The following is a 16,207-nucleotide window of genomic DNA, read 5'->3' on the forward strand; positions in this document are numbered from 1 at the left end:
TACATACTTACATATAGAAGCTGCCAGTGGCAGTAATTTCATAATTTACTCCTTTCCTTAACTGAAATACAAGGAATCTCAGTAGAAAGATATATTTGCTTCTGTCATAAACCTCTAAAGAATGGTTTATGTGGCAGTGATTTACATATTTTACTCTTTTCCTTATCTGAAATACGAGGAGGTTATTTTTCCTTGTATACACCGTGGATACAAGGATACAAGAACTTGCATATCACTTTAAATGGTTATGTCTACTTACAAATAAAAAAAATAATTAATTTCGAATCACTCATTTTATCATCAAGTGTTTTTTCCACAATATTGTCTTGCCCTATTTTTAACGCAAATGAACTTTCCAGGTGTTTTGTCGAGTTATACTACCCGTCCATATGTGCTTCTTAACAGCACTGCGCATGCGCAAACCCATTTTTTGTTAAATCCGTTTTCTTGGTCGCATTAAAGCACCTGCTTGAATGTTAGAAAACTGTAAATTACAAAAGAATGAAAAAAAAATAATAAACGTTTCTAATCACCTAAATGACCTTAACTTTATCTGATACAGTATTTTAGCCCATCCTAACATCCTACCATGACTACTTCTGTCGGGAGCATTTTCTAATACGGCAACGTTACTTTTTTGTGTATTTTCACCTTTGAATATACACTAGGGTAGCTCGTTTTGACAATATCACACTCTGAGAACATGTTGCTCACTATTAAACACTCTCCCTTTGTTGAGTGAATCGAGTCGAGTTTGGATAAATAGCTGGTGATTAAACCAGTCAAGGATTTTATAACAATAAAAATGACTCTTTAATCCTTATGCACGTATTCTCATCCATTTATTGCCATTAGAACAAAAAACACACCGAAATTGCTCTGTGTGTACAGGACCTTTGCACCAATGAATCTTTGCTCCTGAGATTCGATTCACTGAACCAAATCATTTTAAAGAATCGAATTCCCATCACCGGCGCTCTCGGGCAGCAGTGCGCGCCCCCGAGTCTGGGCGTCACTAAGCTGGTTATAAATTGATTTGTTTGTGATTTCATAAGAGCTTTAATAACCAACATAGGGAATTATATTTCTACATAATCTAACACTTTTACACTAATACATTTTGACTAAACTAAAAAATGAGGTAGAAAACAATAAAAGTCCCCATATTTTCTAATCTTCTAAGTCTAAACGTTGTTTCTACATGTTTAACATGTCTTTAAACCAGCTTTCATTATTAATAATAACAGCAACAATAATGTACATTTTAGATAGAATTTATACAATGAACTTTCTAATTTTAAATGAATTTTATCAATTTCTACCAGTTCTAAAATCAACTGCATAAAATAGCTACATTCTGAACAATATGTTGTGTTTAACTAATTTGAAGCTGCAAAAACATTCACATCTAATACATACATCTTGCACCCAGTGATGTCAATCTCTGTTAATGCTTTCAATAGTTTTAAAAGATTAGTTGACAGATGACTCAAATCTTATCCTAAAAATCACCCTCTAGAATGGGTCACACATACAGTAGGTGAATTTCTCCTAATTGCTTAGAAGCAATTGACCTAATTTAGAAATGTTCCTAAAGTCTTTTATCATCCAGACAGCTGTGCTCCTCCAGTGAACGCTGCCTACATTTCCTAACACTCACACAAAGCAATCAGACTGTTCTCATACAGAGTTCCCCGATGGTAAAATAAACTACCTTCCACTACCAGATCAGGAGAATCTCTCACTATCTTTAATAAACTCCTGAAGACAGAGCTCTTCAAAGAGCACTTACTCTCCTAACACCTCTAACTAACTACCTTCTACTACCAGATCAGGAGAATCTTTAACAAACTCCTGAAGACAGAGCTCTTCAAAGAGCACTTACTCTAACACCTCTAACTAACTACCTTCTACTACCGGATCAGGAGAATCTCTCACTATCTTTAATAAACTCCTGAAGACAGAGCTCTTCAAAGAGCACTTACTCTCCTAACACCTCTAACTAACTACCTTCTACTACCAGATCAGGAGAATCTCTCACTATCTTTAATAAACTCCTGAAGACAGAGCTCTTCAAAGAGCACTTACTCTCCTAACACCTCTAACTAACTACCTTCTACTACCGGATCAGGAGTATCCCTCGCTACCTTTAAGAAACTCCTAAAGACAGAGCTCTTTAAAGAACACTCACTCTCCTAACACCTCTACTCTAACTAACTAACTACTTCTAACCGCATTCCTTGCATCCCCCCCCCCCTCCTTCTTTCTTTCTTTATTCTTATATTACCCCTTTGGTCTTCTTTAGGCCATGATAAATGGTTTTATTTTATTTTTTTAAGTCCTCTACTAGTCATGTACCTCATTTGTAAGTCACTTTGGATAAAAGCATCCACTAAATACAATTTTAAGTAATTATTCCTAACTTTGGCAAAGGCAAATTGAAGAGAAACGGATCATCTTTGACAGATACTTGACAGCTCAAGTGCCTTTTATTGGGACCACAGAAACTACAGAGCCATCCACTTCTGAACTTACAATTATTCCAAAGCTTGTGCTAAAGAAAACAAAAATACAAAACAAGGTGTTCATATTAAATAAAAAGGTCATAACGTGGAAAAGGAAACGCCAGATAAACAGGCGTCTACGCAAGGCTAGCTCATTCGTCCTCATCCCAGTCCTTCTTCTCAGGTGGCGCTCTGGGTCCACCAGCCGGCTTGGCCATGATGATCTGCAGGGACAAGAAACACATTGTCAGATCATGCCAAAAAAAGGAAACGTTCACCTTTTCTTTCTTTTTTAGTGAAGTAAATCCAAGTGGATGCTAGTGCCAAGACTTACCATAAAACATACCATAAAAAATGTGCTTCAGAGCATGCAACATGCACTTTTCTTACAGTGTCAATTCTCCATTTAAAAAAAACAATGTGATTAAAAGGGTTTGGTGCACAGTGACAAACATAGTTAGTAAAATGTTATTCAAGTATCAAACCAAGCAACCCAAGTATGAGGAGTGCCCTGCTCAATAACAAGGTCACGTGTATGCCTATTGTTCCAACAAGATCAGTCCAACTGCATTCTTTATGTATTTATAGTGCAGTCTTAATTAAGTCATGATTTCTTCTACAGAGCTTTCAGTTTCCCCTCACATCAAATGTGACGCCTACATAAAAATAGAAGAATAGCATCTATGAATACATGACATGACTACATGAGTCAGACATGAATACATGACTGACTGCTCGTAAATTAACAAACCAGAACCCATCACATAGAACAGGGGTTCCCAAACCTAGTCCTGGGAGAGGAGGACCTTCTGCCCTGTAAATTCTCATTTCTCATGCTCTTCCTGACTTGAATTTTGAGTTGGCAACCACTGACGCAAGTCATCACTAGATGCTTAAAGGAGCAATCAATAATAAAATTAGAGCGAGTCTGTGCAATGGCTCCAGGAATACAATTTCCAAACACTGCCAGATTGATACACAGTGGCAAGCATTGACAAGTCTTACTCTGTAGCTAATCTACTATGCAAGTGGTAGCAATATATTGCCCAGCTTTAGTAGCAACTTTACTGAAGCTCAGTGATTACCTGTTCAGCACAAAAATAGCCAGCTCACTCGTTTCCATGGCTGCTCTCAAGGGATGCCAATGCTTAAACTCAACAGGTTTCCTTAATACCTGATAATGCATCCTAATCATGTTATGACTTACTACAGAAAATTGCAGCATTAAATGGTCCTTTAAGCCACACCCATAAATCGAACAAGTGTTTGAGTCACAGACAGAAAACTAACTTATAAGCAAAAAAGGAGACACAGTTTTATATCTGAAATTATTTGTAAATAGATGCTCAAAACACCCAGGTGTCCACAGTCCCACCATATCGCTGTTGGTATTAAAAAGACAAGTAAGTGTTGTTCATGCATTCCCATCCAGCACACTCCACACTTGAGTGGTTAGGCACACGAAAACATAATGAAGCACCTGTCCCATATTTGGGGTTTCTTATCAATGATGTGTGTCAAATTTATCAGGCTCCTCGTCCCATCCATCTTTGTCCCAGTGGCCTTGCTGTTTGGGAGCTTTGGGGCCCCCTGCTGGTTTCGCCATAATGATCTGATACACATCACGTACATCACCATGTTAAAACCTGAAAACAATCTGCTGATACACACCTCTACAGGCCCTCAGAAAAAGAGGGTTTCCAAAAGCTTCTTAGTGGTAAGATCATCAGGGCTGGTCGAGAGAGTGTTAAAATGTGATGCTCACTCGACCATTTATTCTTCATTACTCTGAAGCTTTTGGCAAACCCAGTCCAGATTAACAGTTAACATTGCTGATGACCATATTAAGTTCAGTGTGAAGTAACTGCTGACCTGATCGACCCGGAGAACGGTGATGGCAGCGTTAGTGGCCAGTTTGATGCCCCAGTATTTGACCAGGTAAGGATCCAGAATGCCTGCCTCAAGCATGTCCTTCACCACTGGCCCTTCACCCTATGAAAGGAAGGATAAAACAGCAAAAAAAAATTATAGCCTATAATATTTAAAATGTTATTTTTATTCAATTATTCACTGCTGACAGTAACAACACTTACCTCAATATCAAAGCCCATGTTTTTGTTGCCATCATGATGCACTGCATACAATTTGGAGATCAGCTCATTGCCCTTCACACCAGAGTTCTCTGCCAACGCCCGTGGCACAGCCTCAAAAGCCTCAGCAAACTTCTTGATGGCATACTGCTCCAGACCTGGGCAAGACTGGAAAATCATAGCAAAGGCCACAGTTAGAAAAAGAGCACCCTCTCCTTGATGCCTATGCTTATAAATATCAGGTATTAATCCAAATACGCAAACAACTGATTTATTTTTATGGCAAACTTTTAATTTGGCATTTCTTGACAAGAATCACAGTATGAAACTGATGTTAATTATGGCAGTAATATAGTTATTAAGCTGAATAAAATGTGGGCTTTCATACAGGTCTAGGGGGGTTAAGAGATAAATATAACAGGGATGTAACAATATTAGCTGAGCTTTGTGCATAATGATCCATAGTGATGTTGTACATGCACACTGCCATTTCCAGGTGAATTTATATTTTCAATTCTATGGTCAAAGTTTAATTTCACTTTTGATTTTTTTGTAATTTAAACTTAACAGAGCTAACATTATCCCATACAAAAGATAAGTATTAAATCACTCCTGGAAATAGCCCAAACATGAACACATGCATGACATTAGACCCCCTTCCTGCACACTTGGTTCTTATAGGTTGCACCAACAAGTCTCATAAATGTGGTTTCTACAGATAGTGATAAAAAAAAAAGACCATAAGGTTGCCTTGGCAATATGGCTTTAAATCTCAGATAGATCTGGACAACATATCAATATTTTTATTGTACTGCGATACATTTTTTTTTTATTCGCATAGAGAATATCATGACTACTTAAAAACCACTGACCCAACTATACATTCTATTACAGACATTGTTAAAATCTTGTTAAAAATGTAATCATATGTAGCAAAATTTTTATATAATACAATTTTTTAAAGAATCTATCACTATGCATCATAATAGCTCCAAAACTGCACATCGTGGCCTTTTTTACAAGGTTACATTTATATATCTCACAAAGCAAAATTAAGAAATATACTGTGATGTTAATTTTGCCCATATCGACCTTATTATCTTTTAGGATCTTATTATATTAAAATGACAACTGCTGACCGGTAAATAAAGGGAATGCAGTAAAGATGACCATTTTCTGATCTGTAACTGAGGGTTTTTGACTCATAAATTAGAGACAAGCATTTCAATATGTTTCACACAAACCCATCTGCCCAGCGCACAAAATAAGAACACCATTAATTAATTTTTAAAAGCTGTTTTTGTCCTACCTCTCCATAGGACATAATCTGTTTAGCCAGTTCAATCTCTGTAGCCCCGGCACCAGGACACAATCGCTTGTCCTAGAAAACAGAAAAAAAAATATAATGAGTAGAGGCCTTCTACTGCATTCTGAAAGCAATATGGAGAACATAATGTATTTAGTATGAATAAGACAACTAATCTGTGCAAAACTACTGCAAGTTTTAACCAGATTTCTCTAGAAATCAGTAATCCAACATTATCATATATTAGTAAAGCACTGTGCATTAAAGAGTTGAGTAAAATATGTAAAATGCAACCTTATAAATTTACTGTACTTACCCTGACAAGAACCTTGAAGGTGTTTACTCCATCATCAATGGCTCTTTCGATGTCATCCATCAGATTGTCTGTGGACCCTCTAATCACAAGTGTAGAGATGGCACCATCTTCTTTCTCTGTAATTTAGAAAGAATACTTTTTGTTCAGGTACCACTGCTCTATTCATCAGAGAACTGACTATGCAGGAAAAAAGCCAGTTTCTACCGTCAAAAGAAATGGTGGAATGATGCACTTTGCTAGCAAATAGTTTAAATTCACGTTTCGATAAAGAAAAAAAAAATGGAATGAAAACAAATAAAGAAGACCTTTTCTTCTTTTTATTTCTTGAATGTATAAACAAGGAAAAATGCACCTCAAACGCTGTAGTTTTCCAAGTGTACTGTGTTTTATCTCTCAATTAATCACTTGTTTATTTAGGCATACTAGAGTGATATGATGATTGTTTAAGCGGACAGTAACAAAGAAAATGTAATAAATTACTATACTAAAACAGATGCTCTAGATTTTGGGTGACTTTTCACTTTAATTTGGCTGCATTTAAATGGAAACATCTTACTTTTCACTCCACTACTTTATTGAAAATCTGTTTTTTTTTGGACGATTATTATATCACTGAAATACACAATATTTTTGTAATTTTAAGACTTTTAAATGCCACTGACATAATGATGACAAAATAGCTTAAAAAAGCAATTATACACTTTTTGAAGAAAACACACTTTTAATTAATAATTTATTATAATTATTTTAGGAATTATATACTTATTTCTTCACCTACTTTAGTCCAAACTGTTTGTATGGAGTCACAGTTGTTGAAGCATGACTGGCTAAAATACTGTTTACTGTTATATATATGAACAAACAAACAAAATTACACAATAGATGATATCAAATCACGATTATCAAAAATTATTGAGATCATGTTCAATTATTGTAATTATTGTGACAGACCTAGTTGTTATTTATAGTTGGTAAGGGCTGGGTGGAGGATCTGTATCTCCTGGCCCACGAGAGACAAAGCCTGGAGAGCCAAAACTTGTGCAGAGAGCATGGTAAGCCAACCCACCACTCACAATTGCAAAAAAAAAGCACTTATGATTAACTTTAGTCAAAAATGACTGACATATCCTCCTCACTTTGCTTTCACCCATTGATTCTTTGGGCTGCAATAGCAGGATTGTGACCTCTGGTTTTCAAACAATGCAACTGAATACCATTTTAAAAGTGTTTTATGAGACAATAGCGACAAAATGCATCAAAAGGCAAAGTGATGTGTCAGAATAACTCTTACCATGTTTGAACACTACGACCTGGGTATCTCCGACCTCTGACAGGTACACACTGTCACAGTGCCCCATCTCCTCTGGAGTAGGAACAGTCTGGAACAACGTAAACAAGACTAATAAACCTAACATGAAACTAAACAAATATTTATAATATAATTTATTCACATTATTACTACAGTAACATACAGGGAGAGTTAAACTCCAGACTTACCATTCTAGGCAGCGCAACAGCACCAACAGTTTTGCATAACCGTCTAAGATCCCATTTGGAGTTGAGTCTGGATGATGAACACAGAAAATATGTTGATTGATAACTTATACACATGCAAAACAGTGTCTAAACTTTGTCTTTTTAATAAAAAGTTAAAGTTGGTCAGTAGTCAGTAGTGTCTCTTCTTACCGTACTACCATGAGCTGGTACTTGTTGGCATAGTGTAAAGCCATATCTGCCACTTTGCCCCCGGTTACCACCACATTAGCTCCAGCGTCAGCAATAGCTTTCACCTGTGCCTCCATCAAGTCCTCCTCTCCTTTGCTGAAGTTCATCAGCTCCTCAGCGTTCTTAATCAACACAGTGCCCTGAGAGAGAGAGAGAGAGAGAGAGAGAGAGAGAGAGAGAGAGAGAGAGAGAGAGAGAGAGAGAGACACACAGACAACCACCTGTACTTCAATATGCTAAATGCATCTTCATCTCAATGATTGTTAATCATCCTTGCTTTGCTGCATGTTGTAGAGCTGTAAAGCTCATATTACAAAAGTTACTGGCAGAAGTTTAGGGTATCTCCAGATACATGGATTTTTAAATGTAGGATTTTTTAAAGCTACTCAGGAGACAAGATTAAATACCACTTTCACAATAAAATAAGAAAAAAGTACAAAAGTGAAAAAAAAAATTACCGCTAAGCTTACAGATTTCACAATACGTCTGTGATTCCTATATTTTAAACAAACTTAACAGTTTTGCACGTTAGACAGGCAGTACCTGAGAATTGAGCCACACTGAAACAGTGATATTGGCTAACTTGTATACAGACCTGCCAACCTCGAAAGAATTTTAAGTACAAATCAACAATAATAAACTGTACTCTGCACCATTCAAAATGTGTTTGTAAAAGTGTAATATTGTACTAGCCCACCTTTCCTAAAGGTTAAGTATTCAGGGTTCATACTAGGGGTGGGCAATATTATATCGTATACAATATATCGTGACACAGAAATATCATGATATTAAAAATCCATATCGTGATAATAGGGCTGTTCTGTCTTAAAAGTAGTCTATTATTTACTGTGAAGCTTTAGGTGTATTTATTGTATAATTGTTTTAGTTTGCAGTTTATATGCATGCACTAAATATTCTGCAATATTATTTGCTGCACTATATTATTTTATGCTATATTATTTATTTTCCCACATTATGATTATTCTGTTATACTATTATACTATATTCCTGAAATTAATGAATTATTTTAGTTTTCCTATATCGCCAAGTATATCGTTATCGCAAAAATACCCTGAAATATCGTGATATTATTTTAGAGCCATATCGCCCACCCCTAGTTCATACACTTTTTAACTAATACATTTCCATGATTCTGTCATGACTTTTCCATGCCCTCAAGGCAAATTTTTACAACCATACAATTTTTTAAAACTTTAGTGCAGACTTGGACAATAAAACCAAAAAACACAAAAAACTGTAATCGTAATTGATTAAAGTAAGTCTAAAATGAATCTGATAAAATGTCGACTAATGTCGAAATGTCAAGACTATAATTAATAATAAAATGTGTGTCAGATCCTGAGAGCTCTATTGTGTAGGCTTAAATTACTGAATTAAATCTCAGCTGATATACATAGCTCAAAACAGATTTTCTTCATCAAAAACGAAAACACAGATTTGTAGACCAAATTTCTATGACTTTTCCAAACCTTCCTGGGTATTTTTATTTTTTCAAAACTTCTCCGGGCCTGGAAATTGCTATTTTCATATTTTATGACTTTTCCAAGTTTTTCCATGACCGCACAACACCTGATAATCAGTTGCTCAAAATTCTGATGGAAATTACATACTTAATGCACTCTACGCCAATTTGGTATACTACATTACGTTTGCACATTCTTTGCAACACCCCCAAAAATTATAATTTAAATTAAAGAAAGCTTTTGCCCATTTGCATTTTCATTTAATTCATTAATTCCACTGTGCAGGCTCACGTTTCAGCTTGTTAATATTTTTCACAAGCTCTAAACAGAACCATGTAGGATGCCGCCAAACAAGTTGCCTACAATGACCAAATAATTCATATTCTCTGCATTAGGACTAATAAATAAATAATAAACCAAGCATTTAATGTGTTAATCTTTACTGTATACAGTAAAAATGCATTGATATTAGCCACAGAAAAATGGGAATATTTTTAATTGCAAAACACTTCTAGCAACAAACTTGATTTACACACAATATGCTCACCTTGGTCTCAGTAACCATGCAGTCAAAAGGACAGGAGAATACAGCTATCTTGGCATCTTTAACTGCTGTGATGTCTCCTTCAACCTCCTTCTTGAAAACCATTCCATGGAGCATCGAAGAGGCATTCAGTCCACATCCCTACGTATACAAATATCCAGTGTGAGAATGCAAAACAGCTGATAACCAAACACAAGCAAGACTATTATCCAACAAATAAAGCATTACATTATTCCTTACAGACAAAAAGAATAACTCACCAAGATCTTACACACTCTGACATTATCAACATTGAAACTGCCAGACTCAGGAAAAATGGAGACTGTAAAGAAGAAGAAGAAGAATGAAATTTTCACTGGTCAGAAAAAAAGAAGCCAAGTCAATTATTATATAGAACTACAACAATATAGAAGATCAAATACAGTGCCTACCACAGGCTTGTGCGATGAGATCGGCAAGGAAGTCCTCGTTGCCATACTGTTTGCTCATCACAGCAGTACGAATCATTGCGGTGGCCTCAGCCAAGTCATGCAGGTTTTTGGCAGATGAGCAGACCAGGTCTGGCAGAATGTCCAGGGCCTTTTTGCAGGCCATCTCATAGCCCTCAATGACCTACGAGACAGGAATAAAAAAATAAATAAATAAAAGAAATTAGTAAATCCCTGAGCATCAATAATAAAAAAAATATAAATAAGTTTTTATATAAGCATAAAAGAAACTCTAACCAAGGGACTCTCTCTCTCTCCTTAACCAGTAGCCTGGTGGTTCGAACAATTAATGCAACAACAAACATCAACCCCTCACCTCTGAAACAGAGAGACCCATTCTCAGAAGCTCCTCTGCCAGTTCAAGCAGAGCGCCAGCGAACACCAGGACAAAGTTGGTTCCATCTCCCACCTCCTGCTCCTGCATGTGGGATGCCATCACAATCATCTTAGCAGCTGGATGCTGGACCTGTTAAGGAAAACACAGGTTTGTCATCACCACATTTAGGGATTTTTTTACACCTAAGAGCAAGGTCACTGTGTGCATCACATAGTATAGGTTTGGTCCAGTATGTATTCATTAAGCGCCTTAAAAAAATGTTTGATTCATACTGTTGAGATCCCCCACCTATGTGTTTGTAACAGAACTAATTCATGTCCTTTTTTGTTCATCAATAATGATTTACAGTTACAGTCGGTAAAGTAATCGCCAGAGTAATCCTCTCTGCCTATACTGCAGCATGATGTATGTGAACGTAAGGGGGAGTCAGATTTAATCACAGCACGAATTCTTTATCTTCTTCTGTTGTTGCTATTATTAAGTGGCCGACAACGGTCTGCCTTAACTTCCTGCATTGTGACATGGGAAAGGAGGCTTAACGCTAGGACACTGCCATGGGGATATATGTGGTAAGAAGTCAAAAAATCCAATAAACCCAAGACACTGCTTTTACAATGCAAATGAACCAGTCTATGGTTCTATTGACCTGGACTGAAGCCACCTTTTTTTGGTCTTTAGGCATTGAATAGTGGTTTGTTGCACCTTTCAGATCAATTTGGTTCAGACGAGACGAAGACTAAACAAAGAATGTGGGAATGCAACGCTTAGGATTAGGTGATTCTTTTTCTGCTCGATTGGCCCATCACAGATATTGATCTTGGGTGGGGCCAAATGCCACAATAATGCCACATAGATGCTAGGAAACTTGGTACAGCTCAGACAGTCCGTGATTACCCGTAAAGAACTGCACTGTGGAGCTCAGGGTGAAAAAAAGAGAAAATTGTTTTCGTGCTTATCTCAACTGTGTTAGGTGGAGAGCTAGCTCTGCTACTCATTGATTGGGCTGAAAGATGTACTGAGAAGAGTGGTATTATGTGGATAGTGGGGTTAAAACATTTATTTTCTTTCCACCACAAGGTACATTAGTTCCAAACATGAGCTGCAAGGAACAGCAAAAACTCTCCAGACTGAGCTGAACCCTTAGCATGGTCTGTAGCACTAAGTGGCTGCTGACGAGTGAGTCAAGAACACAGGCTTCCTTAAATGAGTATCTTCAGCTTCCTGACACCGAGCAGCTTCAACGGGGATCCACACAGGACTGCTTAACTTAACTGTTTAATCAGCTAAATCAAAGGAATATCAGTAGATTTTAAGTCTCAAGAACAAAACTCACCTCAAGCTCTCTTAGAATGGTGGCTGCGTCATTGGTTACAAACAGTTTCTCCAAGTGGTTGATGACCATTTTGTTCATTCCTAAAATAATACATAAGAATAAGAAAAGAAAAAATTGAAATCAGTTATACAAAGCAGTTCAATTTCCCAATGAAGCTTAGCATCTTGATTAAGGTAAACACTTTTTACCATTAGGTCCGTATGCAGTTCTTGTGGTCTGTGCCAGCTCCTTGCATGCCTGGATATTTCTGAAAACGGCTTCCTCGAGACCTGAATAATGCTGAATAGAGAAGCCAAAGACAGAGTTTTTTCAGCACATATTACAAATTTGTACAAAGAAAAATGACACAATTACTGAATTCAAATCTGCTGTGATTATAATTAACCAATAAAAGCAAAATTTTGATGACAAGTTGAAATTCAATTAACAGCGAATTAATGTTTTTTTTTCCCTCACATGACTTAAAAATTTAAGAATAAATCCTGCTGTAACAAACGAAACAATTACAATTTCATAACTTACATTTTAATGACGAGTTATATAGAGCATAAAACACTTAAAGATTTTAAATGGAACACCTTTGTAAATCAATTTAACAGAAGGTACAGCACTATCCCAGCACATCCACATTCTGTAAATAAAGCCAGATTAATAAAACACACAATCACGCACTGTCCTGTAGTTATGCTCTCAGTGATGGAAAGAACTTTACACAGCATTTGAAGGGTCTGTGATACATGTCACCATAAACTCTGTTGAAATGAGTTTAGTTCATTAGTTAAAATTAGTTATTTCTCTGTGGTATTTATTTTATTTAGGAGAACAATTTTAAGCACTGATTTAAAGTGAGAAAATTAAATATCTAAATATATTTTATTAGATATTGATGCACATACACATATTTCATTATTGTATTTTCTGTAATCATCCAAAAAGTGTTTTTTTTTTTTTTTTTTGCACTAGGGCAACACCATGCCATAGAGGGTTAAGATAAAGTCAAATCTTGACTGATAACATTGATCTGCCACATTAACTAACCTACATGTGCTTAGCTGCTTTGATCTTGGCATCAATATGTTTATGGCAAAAGGGTGGGTCTCTACACTGAACATTTAGCTAGCTGAACCTTTTAAAACAATAAACTATAAAATTAACATTATGAATACAAAAAAAAGTTCAACACACTGCCTTTAAAATGTAACTAACGTTAGATTAGTAAGCTGGTTGGTGTTAATGGACATTTCTGTCACTGGGCTAATCGGCTCTTAACAGTAGCTAACCTAGCTTAGCTAGGCTAAGTTAGATAGCAGCTGAATAAAAAAGCTTAGTTTATGGCTAATACGATAATAAATACTGGTGGTTGTTATTATTATTATTGTATTCGGGACTCTGTCCCGGTCACTGCAATAAACAGAGCTCACTTGTCACAAATTACCCAAATAAGGGCAGATTTTTGGGTAAAGCGCTCAGTAAACTAAGGGAGTCTGGAGCTCATGTTCTAGAATCCTCCACCCACATGATCCGTATTTCGGCACGCTGTGCTAAGCTATGCTAAGCTAGGCTACGCTAGGCTAACTACCGGCGGCGTTGCCGTTGCCGCTGCCGCTCCCGCCCCGATAATCACTCCGCTCAGCCTCTATTTCAGCCGGTAAACCCACCTTAGCGCCGTCCTTCAACATCTGGGCGAAGCCCGGCGCTTTGGGGACGTGGAGGGCCATGCTGAGAGTCTGAGAGCCCCGCGGAGGCTGAACTGATGGAGATAATGAGAGCCGCTGCAGCACAACCCGAACAGCGTGCGGCTAAGAAAGACAGGACGAGGGTCGATCACCGATAGAGGGAGGCTCAGAAATACAGGAGGACTAATCGAGCTACGAATCAATCTAACTAGCCAAACTACCGGCCTCTGTCAACAGTCTTTACAGTTGTTTTCTGTCTGGATTGATTTACCAGACATACAAAGTTAGCAAAATTATATATTTTTGTTTTAATTTGGACTTGGACAACCCCCATCCAAAATAATAATAATAATAATAATACTATTTGATTCTCGATAGGTAGAAGTACAGAAACTAGGGTTTAAAATACTTCTGTAGAATTTGCACTATTCTACAACTAAAGCGTTTTACTCAAGTAAAGGTGTAAAAGTACTGGTTTCAAAACTATTTAAAGTATAAAAGTAAAAGTAATGTAAGGGGGAAAATGCCATTAAGGGCAAAAGCTTAGGCTGTGCCACAGGGTCCTATAGTGCACTACCCCCCTCCCCAAAATAAAGTTTTCCTAAAAGCCATAATAACTATGATGTTATGTTAAAAATGGTAATGTAAGAACGTTTGGGATGCTAAATTCACTCTATCCAGATAAAAAAGGTTTTTTATTTAACAATTAAAACAAGCTTAAATGTAATAGCAATAACACAGCTATTCTTAGTAGAACTTAATTGTAATTGTAATTGTGTAATAAGGTAAGAATTGGAAGTAAAAAGACGCCTGAAAAGTTTTTAGTCAAGTAATGTATCGTGAAGTTTATTGTAATTCATCACTGAGGGAGATTGTGCACCCCCTGGTGGCCAATAAAAGAACTGCTCACTGGAAACAAGAAAACCACAGAACAACAGCAGCTGCTGCAATAAGAAGGAAGATTATGATGAGGAGTTGTAACAGTGATAGAGCAAAAAAAAATAAATAAATAAATTTAAAAAGCCACAGCAGCTTATAGATCCTATATGTACAGACTGTGTGGTCTATGGATGAATGGTATATTTTAAAACTTAATTTAACTTTTTTAGGTTGTGTAATTTGTGTAATATATGAACACTGTGTCACACCAATTATTGTATATACAGCTGTACAAAAAAAAGAGATCTCTCCAATCTTTTCCTTAAGTCAGCATCGCTACACATATGAAAGCCATTTCATTACAGTCATTCCATCAAGCTGAGCTTATAGAATTTATGTTCTAGGAACAACATTATATCAACCAATAGTAATGTGAAAGTCTGTCAGAGTACATGATGTCCATACATGTGAGCTGTGATTAGTGTTTATTAAATCCTCTCAAAATCAAAACATTTGTGTTGTGTTGTTCATATAGGAATATTTCTTTGCATTATTTGATTTCTGAAAAAAAAGTTGTTGTAATTTGTACAAATAAATGTTCTAAATACAATTTGTTTACAATAAATCTAAATTGTTTTAAATGCTCAAAATTAAAAAATGTCCATTCTGCTCAAACGCATGCCAATAAATAGTATTAATGCACTGAAATGAACTTTTTATCTAAAACTGTACAAAATTAAACAATAAAAAAAATCAAATGTTGTTTTGTTTTAGGTTTTTATTCAGTTTGCCTTTTTTTGTTTTTTACCATTGTATGGTATTCATAACAGTTTTTGCTACTTACCATCTTCAGTACAAGAAGCCAACTAAACAGGACCACATTAAATAAAAGCCATATTGAGACACAGAAATGAATGAATGTAGAGATTGTGTATTTCAGCTGAAAACAGACATTTGAGAAAAGGTAGCAAACTGACTAAACTGATACCAAGCATGATAACTGATTTATTTTATATGAGTAGAGTGTACAAATGAACTTGAACCTGCCGTTTATTTGCTCCCTATCTACATTACATTACATTACATTTGGCAGACGCTTTTGTCCAAAGCGACTTACAATATTGAAGTGCAAATAATAGAAGAGGTTAAGTACAAAAATAATAGAAGTTAAAAATAAAGCATCTATAGATAGGGCCTTAAGGAGGTCAGAGGGAAATAATAGGATAGAGGAGTGAAGGAGAGGAAGAAGGAGCTGAGGTTAGAATTAGTTAGTTTGTTAGAGGTGTTAGGAGAGTAAGTGCTCTTTGAAGAGCTCTGTCTTCAGGAGTTTATTAAAGATAGTGAGAGATTCTCCTGATCTGGTAGTAGAAGGTAGTTTGTTCCACCATTGGGGAACTCTGTATGAGAACAGTCTGGATTGCTTTGTGTGAATGTTTGGCAAAGCGAGGCGACGTTCATTGGAGGAGCGCAGCGGCCGGGAGGTAGCGTAGGCCTTCAGGAGCGAGTACAGGTAGGAAGGAGCCTG

The 16,207-nt window shown here is 36.5% G+C and overlaps 1 protein-coding gene across 2 annotated transcripts; it reads right to left on the reverse strand.

Moving 5' to 3' along the window:
* Positions 1–2,453: 2,453 nt before the first annotated feature.
* cct8 (chaperonin containing TCP1, subunit 8 (theta)) lies at positions 2,454–13,947 on the reverse strand. Of its 2 annotated transcripts, XM_007247258.4 has the most exons (16): positions 13,786–13,947; positions 12,316–12,406; positions 12,128–12,207; positions 10,774–10,923; positions 10,401–10,581; positions 10,230–10,291; positions 9,973–10,110; positions 7,903–8,081; positions 7,714–7,780; positions 7,508–7,595; positions 6,217–6,332; positions 5,904–5,975; positions 4,598–4,762; positions 4,377–4,496; positions 3,985–4,116; positions 2,454–2,728 (listed from the first exon to the last, which is right to left on the reverse strand). In XM_007247258.4, the coding sequence occupies exons 1-15, from the start codon at positions 13,843–13,845 to the stop codon at positions 4,009–4,011; spliced, it is 1,677 nt and encodes a 558-aa protein (XP_007247320.3). In that variant the 5' UTR covers positions 13,846–13,947; the 3' UTR covers positions 2,454–2,728; positions 3,985–4,008. The 2 variants fall into 2 exon arrangements, with proteins under 2 accessions (XP_007247320.3, XP_007247321.3); XM_007247259.4 differs by lacking the exon at positions 3,985–4,116 and having other exon boundaries at positions 13,786–13,946.
* Between the last annotated feature and the right edge of the window lie 2,260 nt (positions 13,948–16,207).

The sequence above is a fragment of the Astyanax mexicanus genome, chromosome 20, assembly GCF_023375975.1.
Source record: "Astyanax mexicanus isolate ESR-SI-001 chromosome 20, AstMex3_surface, whole genome shotgun sequence".
Taxonomy (NCBI): domain Eukaryota; kingdom Metazoa; phylum Chordata; class Actinopteri; order Characiformes; family Acestrorhamphidae; genus Astyanax; species Astyanax mexicanus.